A 27,619-nucleotide genomic window follows, 5' to 3' on the forward strand; every position below is an offset into this window, starting at 1 on the left:
GTGCACAGACAGGGTTGTATTGCTGAATCATTCGTTAAAGTTGGGGGTTTTTTTCATCCCTTCCAATTTTTGATGGGAAAAGTGTTGTAATTACTTTATTTCTTCACATCTCTGCATGTGTCAGATCTGAACGTGGTTTAACTGAACAGAGAACTCATTTTACAGCCTATATTGAAATGAGCAATATTGTACAAAAGCAGAACAGAGATGGGTTAGCAAGAACAATGACCTTTTCCAAACCAGTTTTTCTTATTTGTGAAATAATGTTTTTCAGGTGTGAAATAGTTGTCACCAGTGAAAATGTTCAGTTACAAGTAGGCACAGAACAGTTACTGGGTTTTTCTTATGATTGCATGTTCAGCTACATGATTTTTATCTGCTTTGTTGCTTGAACTCTCTGTCTTGAGAACAGTAGTTATTTTTGGTGCATTTGACCTGAGGTTTTGAACCAGCTGTTTCATATATGGAACTTTCAAAGTGCACAAGTGAAAATATCACATATTTAAACTCTAAAAGCTACTAACCTTATTTTCTTGTTTTGTTTTTTTAAGTATAGTGGAAGCTACAGCCCAGGAGTAATAATTTGGTGATCTTTAATTTACTTTGTGCTTAGTATGACTGAAATTAAATGTGTGTGTATTGCAAGTAACTGAACATAGCTAAACTGCCATTTAAATTTTGTAGGAATGGGAAAATTTCAGTGAATATCCTCTGTAAATTTTATTCAAGAAAATTCTGAACAGTTGAGCTGTTCACTTGGGTGTAAGTGTAAACCTCACTGCTGGTCTGTGGGTTTTTTGAACATTTTTCCCATTCCCTTTCATTTTCCCCTCCACCAGTGAAACTTTGGTTTTGAGACACAGAGGGCTTCATTCAGCTACTGTGTTCAGATGAGCAGAGTGTTGTTTCTCAGGGACAAGGAGAATAAGGTTTCCTCTGGTTGTATTTTCTACTGTCAGGATGGAGCCTTCTAAGCCCTGCTCCATTCCTACCAGCTCCTGCTTGGTGTATTTAACATGTGTTCTATGCCTGTCAATGTGTGAAGGGCTGCTCTAGAATATGCATTATGTGCTAGATGGGATTTGCTAATGCTGGATGCATGACCAGCAGTGCCTTGCACTCTATGAGAGGGCACAAATTCCAGATCGTCCATGACTCTATTTCATCATCTTTTTACTGCCTGAGACAGCAATATGGAACCCAGGAAGATCTGAGCTGCCATTTCTAGTAAGTTTGACATTTTGTTTAATAATTAGTGAAGACATCTTCAACAATGTCTTCATTCTTACTGTAATTGCTTATTATATTTTAACAAATACTTCAGTAGCTGCATGTCAGTGTCAGCACAACAAAATATACAGAACACTTTTAAGATCTATGATGGCTATGATGCAAGTGCCTGGAAAAACAGCACTGATCATGACAAAAATTCTGGCAAAGGAATATAAATGCTTTTCCTAGGTAGAAAGAGATAAATCTCATCCAGCTACTTCAGTTCTTGAGTACAAGGCCAATGCGAGACCTGAAACAGGGTCCAGTTTGTTGCCATGCAGCATTATCATCATGTACATTATGATCCCAAGATTTCTTAGTACTGATTAAAAAAACAAAAAAAGAGCCATTGTCTTAAAAAAGTGGAACAGGAAAAGGAGATTGAGCTTCCTTGTAGTATTAATAGGTCAGTGACAATGAAATTCAGTAGCAGCAGAGAATAATAAAAAAACAAACTAATGTCCTTTAAATGTCCCTTAAAAATCATTGTCTCTGATGAGGCAGTTGTATCACTTCCTGCTCCAGTGATTGACACCGTCTTTATCCAATATTCATGACCCCATTCTTTCTGCAAACTAATCTGACCTTGTTCATATGTTGCCTTGTCTTCCTTAAAGAATGCATTTGACGCTGAGAGAAAAGAAACTGCTGATGTTGAATGTTTCCATATTTCTGCTGACTGTATTGACAGTGGGGTTTGCGTGGGGTTTTAAGCAACTTAATTTAAAGAGTATCAGATAGCTAGTATCATACAATGTCTTATGAAGCAGGACACTTTTCCACCGTCCATATATCCATGCACATGATCAAAACTCAGATTTCATCTTTGGCCTGTTTTTAAGTGTTAAATAATGTGGGCTAACATTCCAGATTTTGCCAAGAAGTAAATAACAATTTGGATGTCAGATCAGATGCCAGGTTTGCAAGGGTAGCCTGTACTCACTGGTTGACCAGCAAAACAAAAATCCCTTGGTTTAGATTCTTGACAAAATTGCTTGCAAGTCGCAATTTTCACCGTGAAATTGATGCTAAAACACACTCAAAAGGGGGAAAAAAAAAAGAAAGCCTACTCAAAAAAGGAACATTGGTGTCTTTACCCATGGTGCTGTGATTATACAGTATGTTATTTTCAGTATAAATCCCACAATCTGTCCTGCTTGTATTTTTGGAATCTTTGATGACTAAATGTTTTGAATTGTGAAGGACAATTGTGGTTGAAGTTTCACACAAAAGCATATGTAGGATCCATGTGTAACCCTTCTAAACTTTGATATTAAAACCTATCAATTAATGCTGGGGAACATGTAGAGTAAAGAGCATGCATTTAAATTAAGGTACTCATCACTTTCTAACTCACTGGATGAAATATACATACTATTGTGGCAGTTATACTACTACAGCTGCCTATGCAGTATTTATTGTAAATCAGAAACTTTCTGTTATTTAATAAATAGCCCAGTTCCCACATGTATCCTAGGCTGAAGACAATTTAGCTCCTCAACAACTTGTTGCTCTGTTAGAACAATCTTACAAGATGTAGTGGTCTTGTGAGAGTGCTTTCTGTTGTATTTTGTTCTTTGTGTATTCTGTTGTATTTTGGTCTTCTATTCTAGTAGTTTGTTAAAGATACAATTAACTGTTCTAATTTTTCTAGAAACACGGTTGAATGACACAGCTTGCTAAGGAAAAAAGGGAAGAAATAGTTGCAGTACTTATAGAAGTAGGCGGGCAGCCTTGTGCTGCCAATCTTATCAGAATGGCCTGGGTTTTGGCATTGTCCACTGTGTTACAAAGTTTACTTACTATGTGCAGAAAGAATAAGAAACCTGGAAATCTTTCCCTAAATTGCTTAAAAAAATAAATTCCATCTTCAGGGGGTGGTGGGGAGGAGGGATTGGTGGTTTGAGCCCTCTTGTATGGTTTAGGTTGTCAGAAGAATTACAGCCTTGTGTTACAGGCTATTGCTGTGCTAACTCTGCACTTTTGTGGGCTTATAAACACAGTAAGTAATTCTGCTTTTTGTAAAGATTCTGTGTACACCCCTTCTGTGGAACATGGTTTGCCAGCTGGTTGGTCTGAGCAAGAATGAGAGTGCTCATTAGGCTAGGAAAAGTACAGGAAACAAGGAAAGGCTTTTTGGAAGATTGCTTGCAAAAGAAATGAATAGCTCTGTTTGACCAGGACATGTGTCACTCTTGGTGAAGCAAAGGGCTCTAGTGACTTAAAACTCTGAAGTTTATAATTTGTGTCATATGGAGTGAAATCAATGGAATTCCTAATCCTGCTGGAGCAAGAAATTTCATTAACTTTACTGGCTCTAGTAAGAAAGTATCCCTCTTCAATCTCTTGCCATATCTTAGTTTGAGTCTTATCTGCTCTGTCCCTAGAATTCTTTTGTGTGCCTTTCAATCCTAAGGACAGAAGAAATATTAGAGGTATACATTATATATAGAGGTATAATGTGCATACCTAACAAAATGGTAGCAGCACTGGGTTTTTCAATACACTAGAAGTTATCGAGATTCCTGGAATTATAAATCAAAGCTTATTTCAAATGTGACACATATAGAAGGAGCCTTGAGTTTATCAGTTGCTGCTTTTTATTTTGAAGAAGTGCTATCCTTATGTGTCAGAAAAAACAACCCCAGAGAATTATTGAGAAATTGCTGTAGGGAAACGATAATGCAATTCATAGCTGTTTTAAGGCTCATTGAAGGTAGAGGCCAATGAAAAATTATTTTCAACAGGGATTTAAAAAGAAATAGCCAGGGAATTAAGATAGGAATGAGGAATACCTCTAAACCAGTCTAAAATTGGTAGAACTTCCCCCAAGGCATGACCTGCAAAGGGCTCTCAGTGAAGATCTGTACTTGGGCTAGTTAAGAGTTGTAAGAGTAGGGCTGCATTTATGTCTATTGAGAAAGAAAGTTAAAAATATAAAGAGATACCCTGTTAGTAGTTCATTACAATAATACTTACTGAATTTCCCTTTCAGCACCTAAGAGTGGTCTCCAGAACCGTTTACTCTTTCACCTGGCACATAAGGTATGATTCCTTCACTCCTGCTTTGTTTGTTTTCTTTTCAATTTACTAATGTGTAATTTATGCTGGCAACCTGGCAGAATAATTAAAATGCCTGTGGTGGTAGAAGAGCAAACATTTTTCATAACCACCCTACTGATTAAAATGCGGAGAAGAAAGCAAGTATGAAAACATGATCTCAGAATAGATGCTCTCAGCATGTTTCTAAGGAAAGTATTACCAATACACTTCACATAATGGTATTTTTGATCATGAGGAGCCTGAAACCTTAATAGAATCAAAAATGTAGAAGCCACTATTTTGCTTTTTTTTCTAAATGTACCAAGTTTTCCTAACGTGCAGCTCTCTTATATGTAGCAATTTGACCAAAATGGTGTATATTCTGTTACTGGTCCTCTTAAGTAGTTCAGTATCCAGGAAATCATATTGTTAATAGCATGAAATTTAATTTAATTTCAACAACAATTAAGTGCTTATTTCACTTACTACCCATAGCTATCTTCCCCTAAATTAGGTTTTGTACCATCCTGTACCAGAATACATGAGAAGCATTCTGCTACTAATGATACTGACTTAAAAGGAAGTATAAATCTTGAATGTTAGCTTTAAATGTCAGATTCTCTTTACTTAGATATCTGTTAGTTTTAGGAGAGAAATCTTAAAGCCTTTTTTTCAGTGGCATTGGCACTTACAGATGTCTATGATGAACTAGAAATTGTGCAACTTCTCTTTATCTAGTTCGTCACTGGAAAGAAACAGTTTTACCAAAACTACAAAACCCATTGCCTTTAGTTCTGTTAAGCATCTTATCTTGCCTTTTAACTTTGTGAATGGCTCAAAGAGGGAGGAGAAGGATTTAAAGAAAACTAGCAGATAGGTGGAAAAACAAATATATAATATTACAATTTGTGTCTAAGAAAAATTCATAATTACTGTTGAATCAGCAAAACCAGCAAAGGGAAGCAGTAGAATAAGGGATTTGAGCAGCCGGATTGGTAAATAGCCTCAACTTCACTATTGCAATACAAATATAATGGGTATGTTTAACTCTGTTCCTTGTTTTTAGCCTTCTGTGTGTGTGTTATATGTGCTATTCAGCAATGCTTTTAAAAATAATCATTTACTTAAAGAAACTAGAAATCGGAGGCTGGTGAAAGTGAGCTTGTTAGTGCTGTTAAGAAGACTAGTAAAATTAGGGCTTGTGTGTTTGCAAGTCCTGTCTTTTTCTGCTATGCATGAGACATTAGATTTGGATCTACAGCAAAAATTTTGCTGGCTTGAATAATTACAATGAAATTTTGTGTTGCGAAATTCTGTTTGTGAAATAATTAATTCAGCTCTTTCCCTCTTATCCATCAAAGCCCATGACATGTAATTATATCTAAATCACACCTTAAAGGAAAATGCGTGCTTAGTTTTAGCCTAACTTTTATTCAGTTTGAACTCATCTACCTCTTTATGTTTGTCTTTCTCTCCACTGGTAAAATTAACTTTAAAGTAACAGCAGTTTCCTAGATACTTAATGGTGTTTTCCAGCAAGGACAAAACTGACCTGTGTAATTAAAAAGCTTTTTTTGTTGAACTCTTCTGAGAAGGTGTCCCACTCTTTTTAGTTCAGTGATGAAAAGAAACTGATGAGCTCTCACCAGAACCTGCAAGATGTTACAGAAGATCAGCTTAGCCTGGCATCTATCCACTACATGCGGTCCCACTACCAAGAAGCTATTGATATCTACAAGCGCATTCTGCTGGACAATCGGTGCGCATCTCTAAGCCCTATTGGAGCATCTGTGTTATTGACAGTATTTAAATTACAAATAGTTGCTTGGTTTCTGAAAGTAGACATTTTCCACAACTGCTATGTCCCTTTCTCATCACAGAGTGTGCGCCAGTTGCAGCTCCTTAATTTTGTTTATTCAAAGTATTATTGAAAACCCCGCATTTAAAAATAAGTCTGCTCTCTCTTGTTTTTCTTTTTGTGAAATTGTTGGTTAATTCTTTCTGATATCTTTTTTATTTTGTTACTTTTTTCTTCTGAAATGATATGTGGTTATGTACCTGCTTTGTCTTTTTATTTTTTCCCCTCTGATGGCCAATCTTGGGGCTTTGCTTGAATTATTGACTGCTCCTTCGCATCTTAGCCTTCCTTGGGTTTTATATAGAGGTCCTTGCATTCCTTTAAGTCTGAAATTCTTTCGTTCTCTGTTTATCTTCTGTGATACTTGGTGATGGGTTTTTCTGTCATGTTCTGCAGATTTGTAGTTCAGACTTTAACAAGGAATAAATTGAATTCCTAAGTGGCTGAAAGTATTATTAAGAAAATAGAAATTGCTGTCCCACAATACTGCTATCTTTTGATCTATCTCCTCTTGAATGCTTCAGAGAAATCCATCATAATGCATGTATCATGTAATGCTTGGGAAAGAGATTTTAACCTCCAAGTCCTGCAGAAATAATCACTCAAAGCTAAATGAGTAACCTTCATAACAATTATCCTTTTACTTAGAATTTTCACAAATGCTTGTCTTTTTTCTGTCCAGTTCTTCTGGCTTGACTGCTTGTAATGACAAGGATTTTTAAAAATAATTGTACTTGGTACAAACTTTTATGTGCACATTAAATATCTTTGAGTATATGGCTTAGAAAATCGTGTTCTGCCAGGCCAATTATGATGCTCATGTCCTGCACGTTTCCTTGGTGTGAAGTTGCCACAATTTCCCAGACTTGCAAACCAAAATTTTGTTGGTAATTTTTAAAAGCTGCAGTAGCTGCTGTGGAAACAAATACTGTGAATGTGTCCTAGCTGACAAACTAGAGAAGCCCTAAGCATTTCTCAGAAGCCCCAGTTTTGATGTGTTTGTAAAAAATGAATAGATATGAGAGCTTTCTTTTTATTTAGTGATTTTAATGCACTCTCGTGGGGAAATGTAAAACTATCTAGTGGGATTTAAAGGTTCTCTTTAATCCTCTTTCCTGCAGGGAGTACCTGGCTCTGAATGTATATGTGGCCCTGTGCTATTACAAACTGGATTACTATGATGTATCACAGGAAGTGCTAGCTGTTTATCTTCAGCAAGTTCCTGACAGCACCATTGCTCTTAACCTTAAGGCTTGTAACCATTTCCGACTTTACAATGGAAAGGCTGCAGAGGTATCTATTGGACAGTCCTTCAACTCACCTTTATTTTAGTTTAAGATTCAATTCATGTTTCATTTCCTTTGTCTTAATCAGTAATGTTGATACATTACTTTTAACTTGTCACTATGTTCTTATAGGAATAACACATATTTCAGTTTCCCTGGCATTAACCCATCTGTCCACATATGTGCACAGTGGTCTTACCATTTTCCTAGTATCCTTTTGGTGTTGTGTTTATATGTATTACCCAATTGCTAAAATAATTAGATAGAAGTGGAAAGGCAAAATCTTCTAGTCATCCAACACCAATGGAGATGTTTTGATGTCAGCTTTGAAGCTCATTTGAAGTTCCACTTAGGCTTCTGTGCTTTTTTGGTATTATGTTAAAATTTTGGAATGTGTGTAATTCTAGGCAGAGCTCAAAAACTTGACAGACAGTGCCTCATCATCTTTTGAGTTTGGCAAGGAGCTCATTAAGCACAATCTGGTAAGTAATGCATTTCTGGGATTTAATATGAACTGCATTCACTTGTGGAGCTTTTCATGATGATTCATAAAATGGAGTATTTTGAAAAATTGCAGACTTAATTGAGTCTCTGCTGCCATATAAGTCCCATTCCAGGAATCCTACCAGTATAATGAATGTGCTATCAAGTGTATTTACTTTTTTTCCTGGAATTTTTCCCTGACAATTTGAGAAAATAATAATGATGCTGCATTTAGTCTTGAAGGCATATTAAAATAATGTATATTGTGTAAGAGTACCTATGCAAGATACTTTGTGGACCCCACTCAATAAAGATACTTTAGAAACAAGTCAGGATGACCCTGAATTCTATTTAGTGCCAGAGCAATTTGACCGGAATAAAGGTGGCTCATGAAAACAGCCTTCATCCCAAAAGTACTAAGCAGGGAGTTCTAGGAAAAAAGATGCTTGTAAAACCAAAATACTTTTGTGTTCTGCAGTAAAAGAGTCACTAAGAGTAACTAATGGTTAATTTTCCATTCAGTGGTATTATTATTTTGCTGAACAATTGGTAACAGTAGATTGCTCATGTTTAATGACAGGCAGTTACTTGCCTTGTCATTTTTCAAGACCAGTCATACAAGCTAATACTTCTTTCTCCAAGAGTTAAAACTGCTTTCAAACTGGACTTTTGTAAGTTTAATGTTGTTTATTTTGTATGTTGGTATTTTTGCCAGTGCTTTATTGAATAAGTACATTAGATCTTGTTGGATGAACTGTCATGTGAAACTGAAGTATAACTGACTGCTCCTGATCATTTTAGGATCCTGTGTCATTCTAAATAAATGTGGAGTTGTCAGCCTCATTTTTTTCATATGAAAACATCAGAATCAGTTTATAGTTTTTTATGTGTTCCCTTCACTCAGACTATGTTATTCTTTTAAATATTTGCTATATAATGTATCACTCTTTTGAGCTGCTAAAAGCTGAAATAAGTTAATCTTTATGTATGGATTAAATACTTATATTCTTCACAGAAAAGATAAGATTGTCACACTGTATAATTCTACAGCTATATTAAAGCAGGAATTAAACTAATGCCAGAGCCACTGACCTTTTCGTACTGTTTACACAGGAATTTAAGGATTAATTTCCTTGAATTAATTTATCATAGAAAAGATTCTGATACATGATTATCAATGTGCTGCTTTTCTCTGCAGGTGGTTTTCCGAGGAGGAGAAGGGGCTTTGCAAGTCCTACCTCCTCTGGTTGATGTTATTCCTGAGGCAAGACTGAATCTTGTGATTTACTATCTCCAGCAAGGTAAATACACCTTCCTCTGGCTCTTTCATAGCTTCAGGCATGACATTAATTCATCTTATCTCAACTTATTCAATGTTTGTTTTTTTTCTTTGCAGTAAAATGTAATTTATTTCACTTTCTGTTCCTCTGTAAAATAGCAAAGTAAAAGTTCCCATGGTTTGCAGAGAAGGGCTTTAATACTGTGCGCTCAAAAAAAGCCTACTTCATCAGAGTTTTGGGGTTTTTGTGTTGCAGGAGATGGCTTTGGGAATGGTAGTGTTTATTTGTTTTTAGTGAGAGGACCTCTCCTCTGCATGAATATGTGAGAATGGTAGGTATTTGCTCTGTAAAGGCAAGGACAACCATTTCTGTAAATACAGCACAAAAAAAATATGAACCAAAGTGACTGTGAATGAGATATTTCATTAAAGTCTACTCTACAGTTCTTAAAGAATGCAGGTAGATAGCCAGAATCAGTTGGTAAGGATTTTCTGCTTGTATCTCTCCTGTGTTTGCTGGCTTCTTTGAATTATATCTGAGTTTTTCAGAGCTATTCCTATTCTCCCATTGTGTTCTTTTATTCAACAGTGGGTTGACTGGCTGTGTGATTCAAGGCAGGTCCAATTAGATCAGGTTGCTTAAAGCCTTGTCCAGACGAGCATCCAGTTAGAACTTCCTCTGTTCTACCTTGAGTCCACTGCCTTTCTCTCACTCTGTAGAACCTGTTTGCATCTACTCTCTACCCTCTTAGCAGTTAATTGTAGACAGTGGTAACATCTCCCCGGAGATCCTTTCTTCCAAAGGCTAAGCAAACTCAGTTCTCTCAGTTTCTCCTCAGTCCTCTTCCTGCCATGGGAGCCCTCAGGTGGGCTCACTCCAGTGTTTCAATATCTGTCTTGATTGTCAGATCCCAAACCTGGACATTGTACTCATGTGTAACCTCACAAGTGCCAAAAAAAGAATTCCTTCCCTTGCCATGATGGCTCTATTCATGCTAATATGATCCAGTGTGCCTCCTTTGCTGCAAGGCTGCACTGTCTGCCAGATTGCCTTTTAGCCAGTTCACTTGCTCAGGCATGTTTCAAACCAAGCAAGATGCAAGACTTGCATTTTGCCTCCACTGAACATCAGATTTCTTTCAGCCCATTTTTTCAGCCTGCTGAGCTGCTTCTCCATATCTGGGAGTGTTCTTCGCAATGTTTCATCATTTACAGAGTTGCTCAGAGTACTCTATGCTATCATCTGGATCATAAATAAAAATAAGTTATTCAACAGTATCAGTCGCTGGGGCATTTGACTAGCGATGAGCCACCTGTTGGATTTTGTGCAACTGGTCACTGTCTTTAGGTAGTACAGCCAGTTTTCCATCCCCTTATAGTTTTACTTAGCCAGTCCTCTCTTTCAAGTTTGTATGAGAGATCATTTCAAAGACATTGCTAAAGGCAAGGTATGCAGGATCAACCTTTATCTCCTTATTCACACAACCAGTCGTACCATGAGTACATTTTGGCATTGGTAAATCCAGGTCTGCTGTCTCCAGTCACCTTTCTGTCCGGTATTATTGTTGCCAGTGTCACTATAGGCAATATTGATACTATTTCCAATTATCTTGCACAACAGTACTGTTGATAATAACATATGTGTCAAATTAAGTTCTGCTTACATGGAAACAAAGTGCATCTCATGCGTCAGTCTTGTTTACTCATATGCTGTTAACCTTGCAGTAATTTTCATTAGTTAGGTTCTTCTCTTTACTGTGATACACAAATGATGTGTACTGACAAATATCAAGGGGTATTTGGACTAAAACCTCTTTTCTGGTTTGGCTAAGTTTCCATTTTTAAGTCTTGCTAGGATAGCAACATTGTTTAGCAAAGTGAGAAATTCTTCTAATGACTACAGCTGTCTCTCCAAAACTGAAAAGGTCTCTGATAAACATAGCATTGTGCTAATGATATATGCTCTAGACTGGAATGACTGAAGCACAAACACACATTTCGTATTTTCAACTTCAGCGTAGTGACTTCTAACAGGGTTTGAGGTCAGCTGGTATCCTGCTGTAATCTGCTGCTGTGAGATTTGCTAGTCACTTCTGTTGGAGCCTGAAGAGCATAATTCTGTGTTGATGGTCTACACTGTGTGATAAAAATAAGAGTTACAGTCTTTTTTTTGTCTTTTTTTTTTTTTTTTTGTGGTGATGTACTAGCCAAAAAATATATTAAAAAAAAAAAAAAGGAAAAAAGAAAAGCAAAGGTAATGCTGCCTTACTATGTGACTGTTCAAGGAAGTCAAGGGAGTAGGTAAGAAAGCAGAGGTTATGGATGGGAGCCTGGCAGCTCCAGTGCATATTGCCTTAAGTGGCTGCCTGGGATTGTATGGCCTAGTGAAAAAAAAAATTTGTTTAATAAGGCTTATTTGTGTGGGCAGTTGGTGTAATGCTGTATTAACAAAATTTTGCCAGTAGCAGAGGATTTTCACTAGGTTGATTTACAAAGCCAACCCTATTGCCAACATATTTTTTAACTCAGGGAAAGTTTATGATCTATTAAGTTTATATAATTCTTGTGTGGAAATTAAGTAATTTATAGATTTCAAACTTCATATTTAAACTTCAATACTAGTAGTGCTTTTTCCTTTTTAATTAGGATCTGCTGGACAGATGCTGAAATTTTGCTAAGGAAAAGATGAAGTTTTCCTACAGCATCATGTTACCCTGTTCTCTTTGTGGGCTAAATAAATATGAGAAAACAAAATATAGAAAGATGATGGATTTGTTATTTTGACCTTGTGCTGTTGAGAAGGCAACCACTGGATTATGAACAAAGGGGCCAAACCATCTCTGCTAGGAAAACTGTAGTAATAAAGAAGCTATTACTCACTCTGTGTTTATTATTTGAGTTCTAGAAAACTATCACCATTGTGATAGAAATTCACAATGATTTACAGTTACCTTTCTCCTCCTGTCTAAATGGTTTATTTCTTAGTCTGTGACTATTGGGGAATGTTGTAGAGGATGAGTGACTTGTTCTAATACAGTGTGCTATGGGTTGTCATACATTCTAATGTCTGGCATTTCAGATGATGTGCAGGAGGCTTATAACCTGATTAAGGACCTGGAACCTACAGCTCCACAGGTAATTGGAAAATGATGTCATGACACATGAAGACAGAGGTTATAAACTGATACAAAATCTGCCACATACAAAACTGGTATCCTGAGGACAGCTTGCCCCATTTCCACTCTTAAAACTCTTGTGTTTTCAGCCCTTCATCAACAACAAATTTAATGTGCATGCATAAAGTATTATATATGTGCCTATATGAGTAATTTAGCCTGTTTATTACTGTACCACCTGGGTTCAGCTAGGAATACAGCTCTGTTTTCTGCAGCCTTGATTTTGGGAAATGGACCATTATTGCATAGGTAAAAGCCCCCTTACAACTATAGCTGCTTGTCTGCCTGGTGTGGCTTTCATCACTCAGATTTGCTAGCTCAGATGCTCATATAGTCTGTCCTAAAGCCATTTCAATTAAAATGAGCTAGATTAGATGAAACCGTTTTAATAAATGGTATTTTCTAATCCCATCACACTTTGGCTGCCACGAGTGAAAACTACAGCGTCCCTTGGATGCTACTGTAATTTTCTTCTGTGGCTGTTCCAGCATCTTTACACTCTGATTTATTCCTCTGCTGTTTATTTTCCAAAGGTCACATAGCTGGGCATACAAAGGACCTTTCACGAGTATATGTCAGGAATTAGATGGAGAGAGGGAGGGAGTGAGGGAGGGTGGGTAAAGGAAAATCTCAAAAACACAGATCCGGTGATTCTGTGCTGAGTGAGGAGTGTTTTCTGATGTCGCTTTACACTTTTCAGTGTAGCAAAACTTACTTGAATGGTTTTCTGCAGCTATTGTTCCTATTGTAGGATATTGTCCCGATATACTTGGCTTATAATTCTTGATCACATTTTGAAATTAGAATCTTTGTGCTTTTTTATTTCCATTTCTCACTCGCACTTTTAAAGAACTCCCTGCTAATACTTGCAAAACTACTCGTAAAACCTACTTGAGTACTTCTCAAATTTCTTCTTTGTCACGATGCCTGTAGGATAATAATTTGGCATCTCTAAGACGGTTGGTGTGCTAAAACAATTAGTTACTATCCTGGCTAGTACTCTCACAATATTTCTTTACATTCTGTCATTGATCTCTTGGTCTCTTGAAACATGTCTCTCTTCCTCTGTGTTTACCTCTGTAGCAGGGCCATCCTGGTTTATCAGGAGTATCTACTAAAACAGGTTTATAGATATAACTCTTAATTATAAGGTTTGGGTAAGACAAAAGAGTCTGTTACACACTGAGAGAAATTTGTTCAGAGAAGAATTAAACTATGTTTGTTTCTCCTACTAGAGGTTACAGCGTATCCAACTTTTGTTGCTAATTTCACTGGAGTAACATGGCCACAGAGCACAAACCTCTTGACATATTTGTCCTGATGAGAAACACTATGAATTTTGCAGCAAGGATGTCAGTGGTTATAGTTAACCAATGTACATATCTGAAAGGGGATCTGGGCTTTAGTATAACAATCGTGCACTTCCTGGTGATATGATGGTGAAGAGGGCATGAAAGGATGTTACCATGTTCCGCCTGGTGCATTGTCTTTGACCATAAGACTTCCCAGAAAACACAGTACCCCTTTGCATCTAACATATTTAGTAGAAGGGACTACCTGGCAAGGAGAATGTATTTTGGGGGACTAAACTAGTACCGTGCTTAAGCACTACCACACTAACCAGCTGCCTACTAAACTGAGTTGTGATAGAGTTGAATTAATGAGGAATAATGCACACATAGGCTTTTATGTGTCTTCTGAAATCTTCACCATGTCTTCTCTGATCCCTTTTAACTTTTTTTTTCCAGGAGTACATCCTCAAAGGGGTGGTAAATGCAGCACTTGGGCAAGAAATGGGCTCGGTGAGTAAAGCCCATGAGGTTCTCCAGCTTCTCCAACAAGGCAATGTGAACAGATCTGTAGAAACTGGAATGGAGTGAAAGAAGCAGTCATTTCTTATTTAGATTTCAGGCTCTCTGAGTGTCTTAATCCCCTGTACAGTATTCAGTCCGGAATGAGTGAAATGCAAATTTCTGTTGCTGGTCTTGGTAGTAAATCAAGATGACTTTGATTTCTCTATCCTGTATCCAAAATCCCCATTTGCTTTGTATGGTGTTCTTTATCTAGACACATAGAATGTCACATTTACCTTTTCTGTTTTTGCTTCAGCCCTGCTATATTTGTTAGTTGCTCCCTAAGTGTTCCTCAGAGCATATTTTCACTGTGTATTGTAGCATCAACCCTGTAACTCATCTTGGATTTCTTTTTTATTCTTCTTCCAGAGAGATCATCTGAAAATTGCTCAACAGTTCTTCCAGTTGGTGGGGGAATCAGCCAGTGAATGTGGTATGTTTGAACCGTTCTTTTTCCATTAAGTAAGCAATCTTAAAATATCCAAGTGTATCTCATCATATCTGTGTCTAACTGCTGATTGTTAGCAGGAATATTGCTAGGCTTCCGTTTCTATAGGATGAGTTTCAAAAGGTCTAAAACAAATTTGAAAGTTTAAATTAGAAGTCTCGATTGCAAACCTTACTGTATGACTTCCTCTGGAGAAGAGGCTGTACTGCAAACTGTAAGTCTTTGTGAGAGACTCTGTGGCAGCTTGCCGTTGCCTAATAATCCCATTAGAGAAACAGAAGACACCAGCCTAATTAATTAGATGAAGTGAGCAGCTGAAACCTCACAGGCAGAGATATACCGGTACAAATCTAGGATCACTAATGAAAGCTTGTTGAGTACATAGAGTCCTAGCATGGAGTGTACTCTGAAACTGAGTGTCATAAAAATATAAAGAGGACATTGGCTACAAGGATAAATGGAAGCTCTGGGACTAACTTCTTGCTTGAATAAGAGAGAAAAAAAAAGGCATTATAACCCACCCACCACCATGCCCCAAAATCAGTATAGTTTCAATATTTAGTTTTACTTACTTAATAATAGACCAAACCAAGTTCTTCTTTTCACTTCTCTTTGCCAAAACCAAAATTCCCAAATGAAAATAAGTCAGTAGTTGTAACATAGAAATTCAGACTAAATGGGGCTTGCCAGTTTTCTCTGTAGGTATTGTCACTTAGTATTGTTTCTTTAGGTGGGTAACTTGTGCATGTTTGTGGTGCAGACGGCTCATGGTCCTCAGTGTCTCCAGTGTCCATGGTGACTGAAGAGAAGGAGCTCCAGAGACAGAGTGGCATCACTGATGAAAGAAATACTCAGAAATACTGTTGAGCCATTCTATTCTGTTCCCCTTGCAGCCCTGGTACTATTGAGGTTATGCATCAGAGAATGTCATGTTGGAAGGCTGGAAGTGGTTCCATAGATGAGATTTCCCTAACTCATTCCTTTTGCATAGAAGCTATCTCTTTAGAGTTGGGATCCCAGAAAACAGAAGAAACAATATGAACTATAGCAGTGGAGGACTTGGTTAGTGGGAGCATCTTAATGCCTGTAACAGTCATACTGGTGTGATGAGTGACCAGAGCACAAATGGACAAAATAATGCAGAGATATTCAGGGAAAAGATAGCCAGGGAAGGATTTCTTGTGAAAATGTAGCCCAAAATTGAAATTGTTAGGAAGCCAAAAGTCTGAGTTTTACTGTGAAATACTTTTAAACTCATATGCAAAATAAAAATAGAGAGCCTGAGACTTCAACCTTGCAATGGCAGGGGAAATGGCAGTAGAAATGTAGTACACTTAGGAAGGTGGATTACTTGAAAAAAAACCAAACCTATGAGAAGAATTGGTTCCACTCGGAGGTAAAAGGAAGCCTCAGTACTGTGAGCATCTTACATGGTACTTCCATGTAAGAACTGTTTTTGCATCTTCTTAAAAGTTTGTGGGGGGAAACTGCCACAGAGAAAAGCACACAGTTCTGGCAATTCCTTCGAAGGTAAAATGGTGTGAGGGGTTTTGTTTAACTTCAAATGAATAACAGATTGAGGTCATCAAACTGTACATAGGAAATAGAAGAGGCAAACAGTTCTGTTGAGGTAGAATATAAGAATAAACCAAGCACATGAAGCCCAAGTATGTAAGTGTTTTTATACAAATATTAGATGTTTTTAAAGAAGTTGGATAAAGTGGAATGCCTGATTTTAGAAGAGGAAGCTAAAAACTAAAATAATTTTTTAATGTGATAGGAGGAAGGTAACATGTAGGTTATTAATGTATTTAACATCTATGGGATGGGATTTAATGAAAAATAGGGATTGTACATTAAAAAAACATAGTTTGTACATAAATAAGCATACATAAAGAGAGATAAATAGGTTGTGCTATTGGAAAAATGGTTCTAAATATTATAGAAAACTTTTCTCAAAATGAATATATTTTCATTATCAGTGAGTAATATAATACTGTTTTCAATTATATGTTTAGATAGGCAACTCACCATATTGAAGCCAAATTATTCACCAGCCAGCCTCGATAGGAACAGTGAGTGGCATATTAAGCAGATTACAGATTTTATATAGAAAGATTAATAATTGGAGACTTTTGTTCTGCCCATATTGACCTAATAAATGCAATTACACGGCATAATAAACAGCATGAACTTTTTGTTTCTATCTTTCTTAGAGAAAGCACAAGTGAATGGGTAACTCTGGACCAATATTGAATTACATAGCACCTGAGTTGAAATTTTATTGTGAAATTACAATTGTACTACAGTCATTTGAGTATAATCAAATTCAAAATCTGCGTGTTAGCAAATACCTCAAAAAATGTCCGCAGTACTAATCCTAAGAAGAGAAGCTACATAATGACCTTTCTCATTTCTAGCAGAAAATTAGAAAATTTATAAGGAAGTAGCAGTGAAAAGGATAAAATGCACCTGATTTGAACACTTGAAAGAACCTTTTGTTTCTCTAAAGAAAGGGCTTGTATTCATAATTAATGAGCTATAGTAGACAAATAATGACATGACTAGGTTTGCCAATGGTACAAAATTACCCATAGTAGTACAGATAAAAGCTTCCACAATGATGAAAGATGTGAAAGACTATATAAGACTGGGTAAGAATATGCAAGCCAAATTATCGGAAAAGTTGAAGAGGATCTTAAGAATCGATGAGGAAAGAGAAAACAAAAATAATTATTGCCATTGTACACAGATGTGATTCTTTTCCTTGAATACTGTCTACAGTTCTGGTTCTTACATGTCTTTAAAAAAATGGTAGATCAAGAAGGTATACAATAAACACAGCAAGGATGATCAAAGAAAGGGGATGGGTTCTTGAAGTAGAGACGAAGAGAGATTAAGTAAAGCAGAATACATAGGCTGAAAAATGATGACTGAGGTTGATGATGTACATCATAAATGACAAGTAAAAGTGGAATAGAGAAAAATTATTTACTGTACAATACAAAAATCAAAGAGCATTGACATAAATTATCACTTAGGACAATTAAAATAAACAACATTAATTCCTTTTTCACATAACACAACTTATTTGATAGAGAAACTTGTGAGAACCAGAGTGTTTAAAAAAGTTGTAGATGAAAAGGCCATTGGCTGTTTAACACAAATTTTTCAGTGGTGATTAAGAAGTTCTCAAAAACTTCTTGAAGTTGAAAACTGGGATAAACTTCAGCAGAAGTGCTATTACATACCACAATATGTATTATATGTGAAAGTAGAATATCTTCTTTATATTGCTGCATATTCTCACCCAGCAAACTCTGAAGTAGACAAACCTTGGATCCAATGTAATAGGTTTTATGGTTTTTAGGTAGCTTAGCGTATTAGCCACTATGTTGAATGCTTATGGTCATTTGTTTTGCTGCATTTAGAATAGAGAACAGAATTCTTGCTGTCTTTATACTTGGGCTTTTCCTAAGCAGCCAGTCATGCTGTTCAAGCATGTACATCATGCTTTAGCACTTCCCATCCAGCTAGTCCTTCCAAGGATCTTTAAGGTCTTTATCAAGTTGTTTAGCTGCTTTGCAGATTTATAATACAGAAACAGGTTGTTTTTTGCTAGAGTGAGGAAATCCTTTGCTGTGTCTTTTCTTGCAACTGGGTCTATGTTCCAGTTTAGCCTGGGACAGAGTTAAATTTTTTCTTAGAGAATGGTACAGTGATGCATTTAGAATGTAGTATGAGAATAATGTTAATAACACAGTGAGGTTTTAGTTGTTGCAAAGTCAAGGACTTTCCAGTTTCCCATGCTCTGCCAGTGAGGAGCTACATGAGAAGCTGGGAAGGGAGCATGGCCAGGATAGCTGATCTGAATGAGCTGAAGGGTTATTTCATACCATAGAACACCATGGCCAGTACATGAACCAGGGGGAGTTGGCTGGGAGGGCCTTACTGTGCCCTGGGGAGGGCCTGGGTTGGTGGTGAGCAATTGTATTGTGGGTTATTTGTTTCTCCTGAGTTTTATTCCTCTCTCTCTCTCTCTGTGTCCCCTTTTCATTACTATTATTACTATTATTATTAATAATAATATTTCCTTTCAATTATCGAACCATTCTTGTCTCTACCCACAAGCTCTACTTTTTTTTAGTGGAGGGAGGATGGACTGAACAAGCAGCTGAGTGGTACTTAGTGTTGCCAGCTGGGGTTACACTGCAACAGTCTACAAGGCTTCTTCTTTTAATGTGGGTTATCAAGAAATAATGGATTAAAATGAAGATGTGGAATGTTTTTTCTTACTTGCATTTGTTAAGTGTAGAAATCCCACTGACTGCATTAAGAAAAGCAGCAACAGGAGTTTAGGAAGAACACAGTGTCATTTATTTATAAAGTCATTTGTAGTCATCAATTAAGCCCTTTGCTTTTTTAAATTAGATCTCTGCCTTGGAGGTTCAAGGAACATGGAGTAAACTGAGTTAATGTGCAAGTCATTTCCATTAAATGTACGCGTTTTATCTCACCTTGGATGTTGTGCACTTTAACAAGGCACAGACAAAACAAAAAATAAAAAGCATCCAAGCAGCACTTAGAGTGTAGGAGTCAATATTCATTCTCTACCAGCAGATATAACACCCAGACAGCAGCTTGGGGTCTTTTTAAGCTTGATAAAAAGTCTTAATTCTAATGACATGAAATGACATTATGAAGGAGGATATAAGTAGATTTTTATAGCTAGTTCTCATTCTCTTCTACTAGGGTCTCAACTGGATGGGAAATTAAACAGATCAGATTTCTTTTAAGGAGGAAATGGGGCAAGAGGAACATTAGTGAAAACAAATTAACATTCCCAATAAATGCAGTGTTTCTGGTGCTTAGCATAAGTCTTACAAACTACCCAAAACCACTGCAAGTATAATGTAAAAGAGCACCCCATTTTTTTTCAGTGGTCTACTTTTAGGACCAACTCAGGCATATTTGATGTTGGGTGAGAGGAATGAAACATTTCTTCTTAACTTCATGCAGTTTTTTCTTTAAGGTTCTCTTAGGTCACCCTAAGTAATTTTTTCAAGTGACAAATTTTTCCTCTTTCTGCATGAGCCGCATGGCGTGAATTAGAAAATTCTAGTTTTTCTGTCACTAGGTAGTATTCATTGCTGAGTTGTATGAGATACACAGATGTTTTACTTGTTTTATGTTTTTTAATGGAATCTTTCATTAAAATATATGGGGGATGGTGTGCTGGGATAATTAAACTTTCTCCCAAAATGTGGACATAAGAATAATACTAAAATTTAGAAACACTTGAATCATTTATTGGAATATTGTGTTATATTAATATTTTGTTACTATGATTGATTTTTACTAAAAATACATCCTTAGTTTTAAGTCTTCTTTGCATGTTTTGCATTTTTTAAATTTTGTTCAAAATAAATTGTGATTTTATGAACTTCAGAAATCAAATTTCAGAGAAAAGGGGCATTTTTTACCTATCTCTAGTCTTGTTAATCAATGTTTCTTGGCTCTTTTTCATTAAAACTGTTCCTGTTATTGTCCAGTAAAGGCATATATTTGTCATGAAAACTATACCTGCATGTAAAAAACGGCAAATAAATATACAGGCCAGTTTCTGCTCCCAAGTGAACACTTCATAAATAACCAAATAATCTTCCAAGGTTGGAGAATTGAATTATATGGTTCAGGCATAGATAAGGATTGATTGTCTCTATATGGAAATGACAGGACATCCAAGCTCAGTATATCTAGTGCTGAAAGATAAAAAATTAGAATATTTTGCTTTTCTTTGAAATGTATTTTGACATATATATTATGACATCTTATATAGTGTTTTCCAGGAATAATTACTATCTACCATATTTAAAGGAGAATATACAGTTTTCCAGTTGAATGCTCAATTTTGTGTGGTGGTATGGAATCAAAAGATTGGTCTTTTGTTATATGAAATTTCTTTATACAGAGAAGTTATTTTAATTTTTTCATGTGGATGGATTGATGGTAACCAACAGTCAGGAGCAGATTACCTCAGGGATGTTGGTAGCCTTAGGATCTTATCTCTTGTCACCTTTCCAAACTGCACAGAGCAGCACTCTCTCTAACAATCGCTTGATGTAGTGGAATAGTACTGATTTGATATCACTTCCATTTAGGCCTTCCCAGCTGCTACCTGAGGTCATCCATGTCTGCTAGCTGGGTCTTACAAAAATTAGTCCTAGTAAGCTTACTTCAGAATCTTTAAAAAAGCTTTGAGATAGTTTTCAGTGACACAGCTTGCAATGTCAGAGTAGGTGATAGCATAATATGGTTGCAGCAGAGTTTATGATGACATAGAGAGCAGCAAAGTTGAGTGACGCTTGTTCCAGCTGACGTATCTAACTTATTTTTGGCTTTACCTCTTGTGAGCAGTGTGGTAATCCACGTGCATGGACATTTATTTCCATAATGTCTGATATCACTTAGTATTTTACCTGTTCCTGTTCTAATTACTTTTTATAACATTATTTTCAGTATAGCAAGTTTACTCTCTGACTCAAACTAAAATTAAAATATGTAGAGTTTCTTTGTCCAGAATAACCAAAAAGCATAGTTTTAAAGAAAGAAGGCTAATGGTGTAAGAATAACAAACTCAGGCTTTGTATAAAGAGTAATTTCCTACAAGTAAGAATAATTCATGGTAAAATTATACTATGTAAATTATATCACAAAAAAGGCCTGTTAGGTAAAATTGTTATTTGTAGAGTTTGCTGTTGAACAAAGTCTTGCAAAAGTTATTGGATGCTGTAGAGAGAGTTGACAAGATGAACAAATGTTTTTTTTCTTAACCTCCAGTATGGTCCTTTGCCTGAAAAGGCAAGCTACACTATTTATAGAAACTAGCTGCTGTCAGAGGTGCCAGCAATCTTGGCAGTGATTTCCATTACCACGTGTTTTTAAATTCTACAAATTTGCATTTCTCTTTTGAATTTTAGATACCATTCCAGGGAGACAGTGCATGTCCTCATGCTTCTTTCTTCTTAGACAATTTCCTAATGTCCTAGTTTACCTCAACTCAATCAAGGTTAGTATTATTATTTGGTATTGGTAGTACTGTAATGTATGGAATCACTACTTTTAGACTGTACTATGTGAGACACAATGGAAACATAAAAAGATACAGAAACAAATCAGTAACAATAAAACACAGGAGTTATAGCGGGACATAAGTGGTCAGTACAGTAAATGGATTAAAATGTAAAGAAGCAATTTAGAAAATAGTACCATGCAGCATGGTGGGCATGATGGACTCACCGCACTTGTAATCTAATCATTATCAGGCTTTCTGGGGGCATCACAGAAGGTAAGAAATATAATTAAACGAAGACAATGAAAAAAAAAGGGGTACAGCATGGAGGGGGAAAAATCCCAAATATTTTCTTAAGGCTTATCAAGTGAGTGATGGAGATTATTGTCACTGGTTAATAACTGGGGACAACATTTTAGTGAGCAAGAGTGTGCAAGGAAGATAAGACATTAAGAACTCTGAAAGGAATAACATTTACATTTTACCGAGAAATCAGTCACTGAAGGGCTAAAATAGGGCAGTATTACCAAAGCAGTAAGTTAGGAATGTTATTTTTGTGGAAGTTATCTGCTGAGTACCCTGCTATTGCATTTTTCAAAATAAGAGAAGCTTGAAGTCAACATGCAGCATTATCAGATCAGTGATTAGAATGGGTATAACTTGCAGATACACAGGTAAAGTCAGATGTGAGGAAAGAGGGAGGCTGGAGTGTGATTATGGATTAAATTATTGTGCTCTTGTTCCAGTGGTTTGAAAGTAGACTTGAAACAACTTTATTAGGTAGAAAGAGGAATGAGAATCTTAAAAGAAATTATTAAAATAATTGAGAGATACACAGGATAAGCATAGCTACAATGTTATAAGGAGTATGAGATGTAAAGAAAAACATGTGGTTGTAATGGTGCCCAAAAGCAGCTGGTGAGTGAAAAATGGTGAAGGTGTAGTGTTTTTAACCTTCAAAAGGAGACTTTTGAAGAAATCCCAATGGCTTTAGCCGCTGGAATGGCTCCATTGTAGTGGAATGAAGAGATACACCACCACCACTCCAAACTGGAGTATGTGTGTAATTGAAGAAAAGGAAATTAACAGTAAGAATTGCTTTGCCTTACTTGAACCATCTAAAAGTTGAATTTCTAGTTAGAGCCAGTCATCTGCTCTGTTTATTGCCAATGGGTATAGATGGTAATTTCCAGAGAATTAATTCTGTGTATTTCTTACATTTATAATGCAATTAACTATTCCACAGATAAGTTCAGCTCTTTCCATTTCCTTGAAAAGGTTCTTAAACAACTAGTTCTAAACTGAAAAGGTCAAAGTTAAATGTGATTACAAACCACCTCCAAGGTATATGGGACAAAAATTTACTGCCTACTACAACTTTTCTTTCTTGTTCCTTTTGAAGTAATTGATCATTCTCATAGTTTTGCAGCTGAGACTACCCATGCTCAGATTTACTTAAGTCATTTCCCTTCTCTATAGGTCACAGGAATGCAAAAATTATTTCTGTACCATGGTATAGGCAAGGTGTACATGGATTTACTTTTGTGTTTCATTCACAGGAATAAACTTCAGTTGAATCTCTGCAGCTCTTAAAATAGAGCTGCCCTCTATGAAGATTATTTGCTTGATATTCTCTCAAGAAACACCACTTACATCCATGATCAGTTAGAACTGCTTTAGGCATAAGAAAACCTCAGAGGACATAAATGTGTTGCCAGCTGCCTCGAGGGTGACATTATAACACTGTCAGGGATTAACTGAGTAAAAAACAACCTGATTCAGACTCTGCTGAGTTGTGGCCACAATGGGAATTCTTCATTTTTAAGCTGGGTATCAGAGTATGTTATTGAAATGGATGTCACTCAGAGGACAGTTGGTTTTATGAAAACATTGAAAATCTCTAAAAATAGTCCAGTACATACAATATGGTTAAACAAAAAAGAGAAAAGAAATTAGCTGCTGTGACTGTGTTGTATTATCAGCAGCGCTTGTTAATTTCTCCTGGTTTTGGTTTTAGAGTAGGTCTGGTCTCTAACACTTATATGGCCGGGACAGAATGACACATTTTTTGTGTTTGGTTGTTGACAAAGGTTCTTCTCCATTTTAATTAAAAAATACAATGGGGTCTACTTGAACAGAAGAAAGCATTCATGCAGCAAAACTAGCATCTGGCTCACCAGCTTTGCTTAACCTGGGACTTGTGCTGATTCACACGAAACTACTGTTAAGAAAGAATGCAGTAAAATGTCGTAATCCTCATATGGTGAAACCCATAGTTAGTTCACCATAAGGGCACTGAAATATTGTCACAAACTGAGCTTAAAGTTCACCCCAATTGGTTCATCCTCATGCTGTCACACAGCTTGCTGTATTTGCTGGCTGGTGCATGCTACCATAGACTGTTTGGGTGAAACCTGGACATCTGGCAAATAGTGGCAATCCCTCACCTTTCCTTTCAAGGCACTAGTTTGATATGTGTGAGTGAACTAAATCAGTACCCTTTGCAGACTGCCTATGACAGTGAAAGGGAGATGTTCCTCTGTGTCCCTACATCATGAAAGAAGATACTACTGGGAAAGGGATTTGTGCCTTGCTTCATTTACCTTTTATACAGTCCCAACTATGCTTTTTACTTCCTCCTCACTCTAAAGAGGGGGAAAAAACCAAAACTTAGATCTTCCTACACAAGTTCAATTTCCTTTATAAGTGTTGTAGAAGGAAAAACATTTCTCTTCCCTACACCTTGCTGTTATGCACACAGAGATGCTTTCTTGCAGTAACTATATTGGATAAACCACCTATTTCTCCATACTCTCTTATGAGCACTGCACCGCTGCTGGGCAGGGATCCTCAATCCCATTCATGCTTGCATCTGGTATTGTGTTCTATCTTACCTCTGCCAGCTCTACTGGTCCAGCAGTGTGGGACAGTGCTGAATGTAGAACACAGCTGACTTTTGGTCATCTGAGTTATACTTCAGACTGGCTGTGATCAGGTCAACCCCAAATATCAGCCTAACCTGTACCTTGAGTTACATTTCTTCCTTTGATCCATGTAGCTTTTCAAAGATACAGCTAGTTGAATCTGATGTGTCCTAAACCAGATGTTTCATATCTAGTGTTATGGGAGGGCAAAACTCAGTGTTGCACTTCAACTAGAGAGAAGGCTACCTTTAAGCAAGGTATTTGCTTAAAAAAGTGCTACTACCTGGTGTGCTGCCTGCTACAGCCCAGTACTGTGGCTTCACCTCCATCATGAGACCCATTTTGTCAGGTTAGCATCCATCACGTAACCAGATGCACAGGATCTCTTGATAAACCTTAAAAAGTCTTGGAAGAACAAACTGTTTTGTTTGTCTTAAACTGCCTTTAAGACTCAAGGAAGTCAACTGCCTATTTACCTACCCTAGTGGTGAAATAAGTGCTTGGGCAGTGAAAGAGGCCATGGCAGCTCAGCATGTCTTCTCATGCTCCAAATGAAAATTATACCCACAAAAGCTGCCTCTGCAATTTTAAGCTTGGAACATTTTCCAGATCTCTCATAGTTAATATTGTGGAATGTTTCAGCAGTGTTTGTAGTCATGAATGTAGGATGGAAAAACTAGTCCATAATTTTTCTGCCCGCTGTTTATAAATACCGTATGTTCCTAATGTGGGATTTTCTTTTCCTTCCCATTGTCTTCTTTATATGGTCTGACTCAGATTGAGGCGGGGAGATGTATTTTTAATGTTGTTTTATCATGGGAGGAGGTGTTTTTGTTGTATTTATTTGGGGTTTGTCCATATTTTTCAGAGTTACTTCTACAACAATGACACTTTTAACTTCAATTATGCCCAAGCCAAAGCTGCAATGGGCAATTTTAGTGAAGCTGAAGAGGTATGTATTTATTTTCTTTGAATAAAAAAGCAATGGAAACATTTCCCCAATATTCCCCTCTTTCCTTCCTTTTCTTCACCCAGATCTTCATGTTGGTTGAAAATAAGCAGGTTCTGTGGAACATCTTCTTCCCCTTCTTAGAGAAACTGAAACTCTCAGTGAGCACTATTCAGAAAAGATTATCTTGCTAATCTTGTAATGTGAGATATACAGGGAGTCATGCTGCTTGTTGTGCATCACAAGAATGCTTGCAGCTACCTCTAATTGATCAAAGAATAGCCTCTTAATCAGATTTTCTATGCTTTGTCTGAGATCCCAGGCACTCTTTTTGTTCAGTCTGAGTAGGGCATGCTAAGTAAAAGACACTGAATAGTTAAGAGCTTCTAGGTGTCCCTAGAAATTTGTGTTTTAAAAAAAAAATCTTCCTCTGGGATATGTGGGAGGAAAAGAGGAAGTGCTCACTATCTTATTCAGCAGCATTCATATGCAGCTGGAAGAGATTAACTTCTACACCCAGTACTTTTTTATGTCTGTGTGCAGCAGAAACTTAATTACAACTAAAATATGCAAAAGCAAATAGCTATTATGAAGGTGGAAGCAACATTTTCCACAAGACCAGAAAAGAAGACAAGCCACAAAAAAAAATCCCACACCACATAGTCTAAAGTGAATCATATAGGTTTGGTTGGTTTGGTGTTTACGTTTTGTTTTGTTTTTCCAGCCTGTCTAACTTTTTAACTATCCAGGTTTGTCAATAATAGAGCCCCCTGGCTTTACAAGTTGTCTCTCCCCTGCATCCCTACCCTTCCATCCAGCACCCTCACTCCTTCATTTCTGTGACCTAAAATTGCATCTCTCTTTAAGAAAACCATCCAAGACTGTAATGAAGATGGATGTATATTTCAATTCAACAAGCTTTCAATTCACTTAGCCTCATGAAAATCTTTCAGAACTATGCTAGCAGGCTATGCTGATTCCTGAAACTCCATAAAAATGATAATGTTATAAGTAAGTTTTAGCAGCAGATAGGCGACAAAGAAAAACAAAGTCATAAACTCCTGTTAATCTACATTTTTCCTCTTATGTTTTTTAGAAGCTGTTCTATAGAAACTTGTGTTATATAGGTGATGCATTTAAATACCAGAATTATATAATTACATTGATTCATCTGGCCTCATGTCTGATCTTGGGTCGTGACGACAGTTCCATGTAAAGCTCAGCCTTCCCCAGTGTCTCATAAACTTGTAAAACATCTACATATAGCACTTACTAAGTTATTTATAAGCATACCTCCCTGGACATAATAAAATAAAACATATTGTAAAGTGCTACTTACAGTGCTTTTTTTTTATTTCTTCCCTATTACTCCTTCTCCTCCCCCTCTAAATCAGGGCATCAGCAATGTTTAAGGAATACAAATGTCAGTAATTTGTATAACTCACTATTCCAGTACATGCATCTATTCCTATAAAGGTATTTTGATTTTTGCCAGTAGCATCCAGTATAGTTACAAATATACTTGAGAGAGGCATAAATAGCTTTTTTTTCTTTGAGCAAAGCCAGAGTACATTTTAAAATGTATAACTTCCCCCATACATCCCATTTTATGCAGAATGTAACAAACCTGTATTTGTTCTGTAAGGTACAAAAGATGAATGCTTTGCCTGCAAATCTTACTGAAACTAAAATGGTTAGAAATGGCTTATTGCAGACCTGGAATGATCTGACATGTATGGAAAGAAAGTCTCATCTACATGTGAAACTTGTAATATTTCAAGAAGATGCTAATACAGTTGCTTGCATTGCTTTCTGAACAAACACATTCCAAATAGCTTTTCCCACAGGCCCAGTGTTCCTTTGTGCTGTTTGTGTTGCATGGCCGCCCACTGGCACTTGTTCAGGGCAGGCCGCACCCTCTGCACAGCTTGGTGTTCTGAAGCTGCACAAGTCCCTTGACAAACAGGGCGCTGTGTG

The 27,619-nt window shown here is 36.8% G+C and overlaps 1 protein-coding gene across 2 annotated transcripts in view; it reads left to right on the plus strand.

The window, feature by feature from the left end:
• IFT56 (intraflagellar transport 56) overlaps nt 1-27,619 on the plus strand; it is a 47,006-nt gene that overhangs the window by 11,457 nt on the left and 7,930 nt on the right. For both annotated transcript variants that reach the window (XM_084206066.1, XM_084206067.1), the window contains exons 5-14: nt 4,268-4,317; nt 5,928-6,073; nt 7,294-7,465; nt 7,866-7,940; nt 9,140-9,242; nt 12,300-12,355; nt 14,145-14,198; nt 14,619-14,682; nt 21,678-21,766; nt 25,562-25,645. In XM_084206066.1, the coding sequence (XP_084062192.1) occupies nt 4,268-4,317; nt 5,928-6,073; nt 7,294-7,465; nt 7,866-7,940; nt 9,140-9,242; nt 12,300-12,355; nt 14,145-14,198; nt 14,619-14,682; nt 21,678-21,766; nt 25,562-25,645 (893 nt within the window). The remainder of the gene's footprint in view (nt 1-4,267; nt 4,318-5,927; nt 6,074-7,293; nt 7,466-7,865; nt 7,941-9,139; nt 9,243-12,299; nt 12,356-14,144; nt 14,199-14,618; nt 14,683-21,677; nt 21,767-25,561; nt 25,646-27,619) is intronic.

Source organism: Fringilla coelebs (assembly GCF_963513975.1).
Source record: "Fringilla coelebs genome assembly, chromosome: 5".
NCBI lineage: Eukaryota > Metazoa > Chordata > Aves > Passeriformes > Fringillidae > Fringilla > Fringilla coelebs.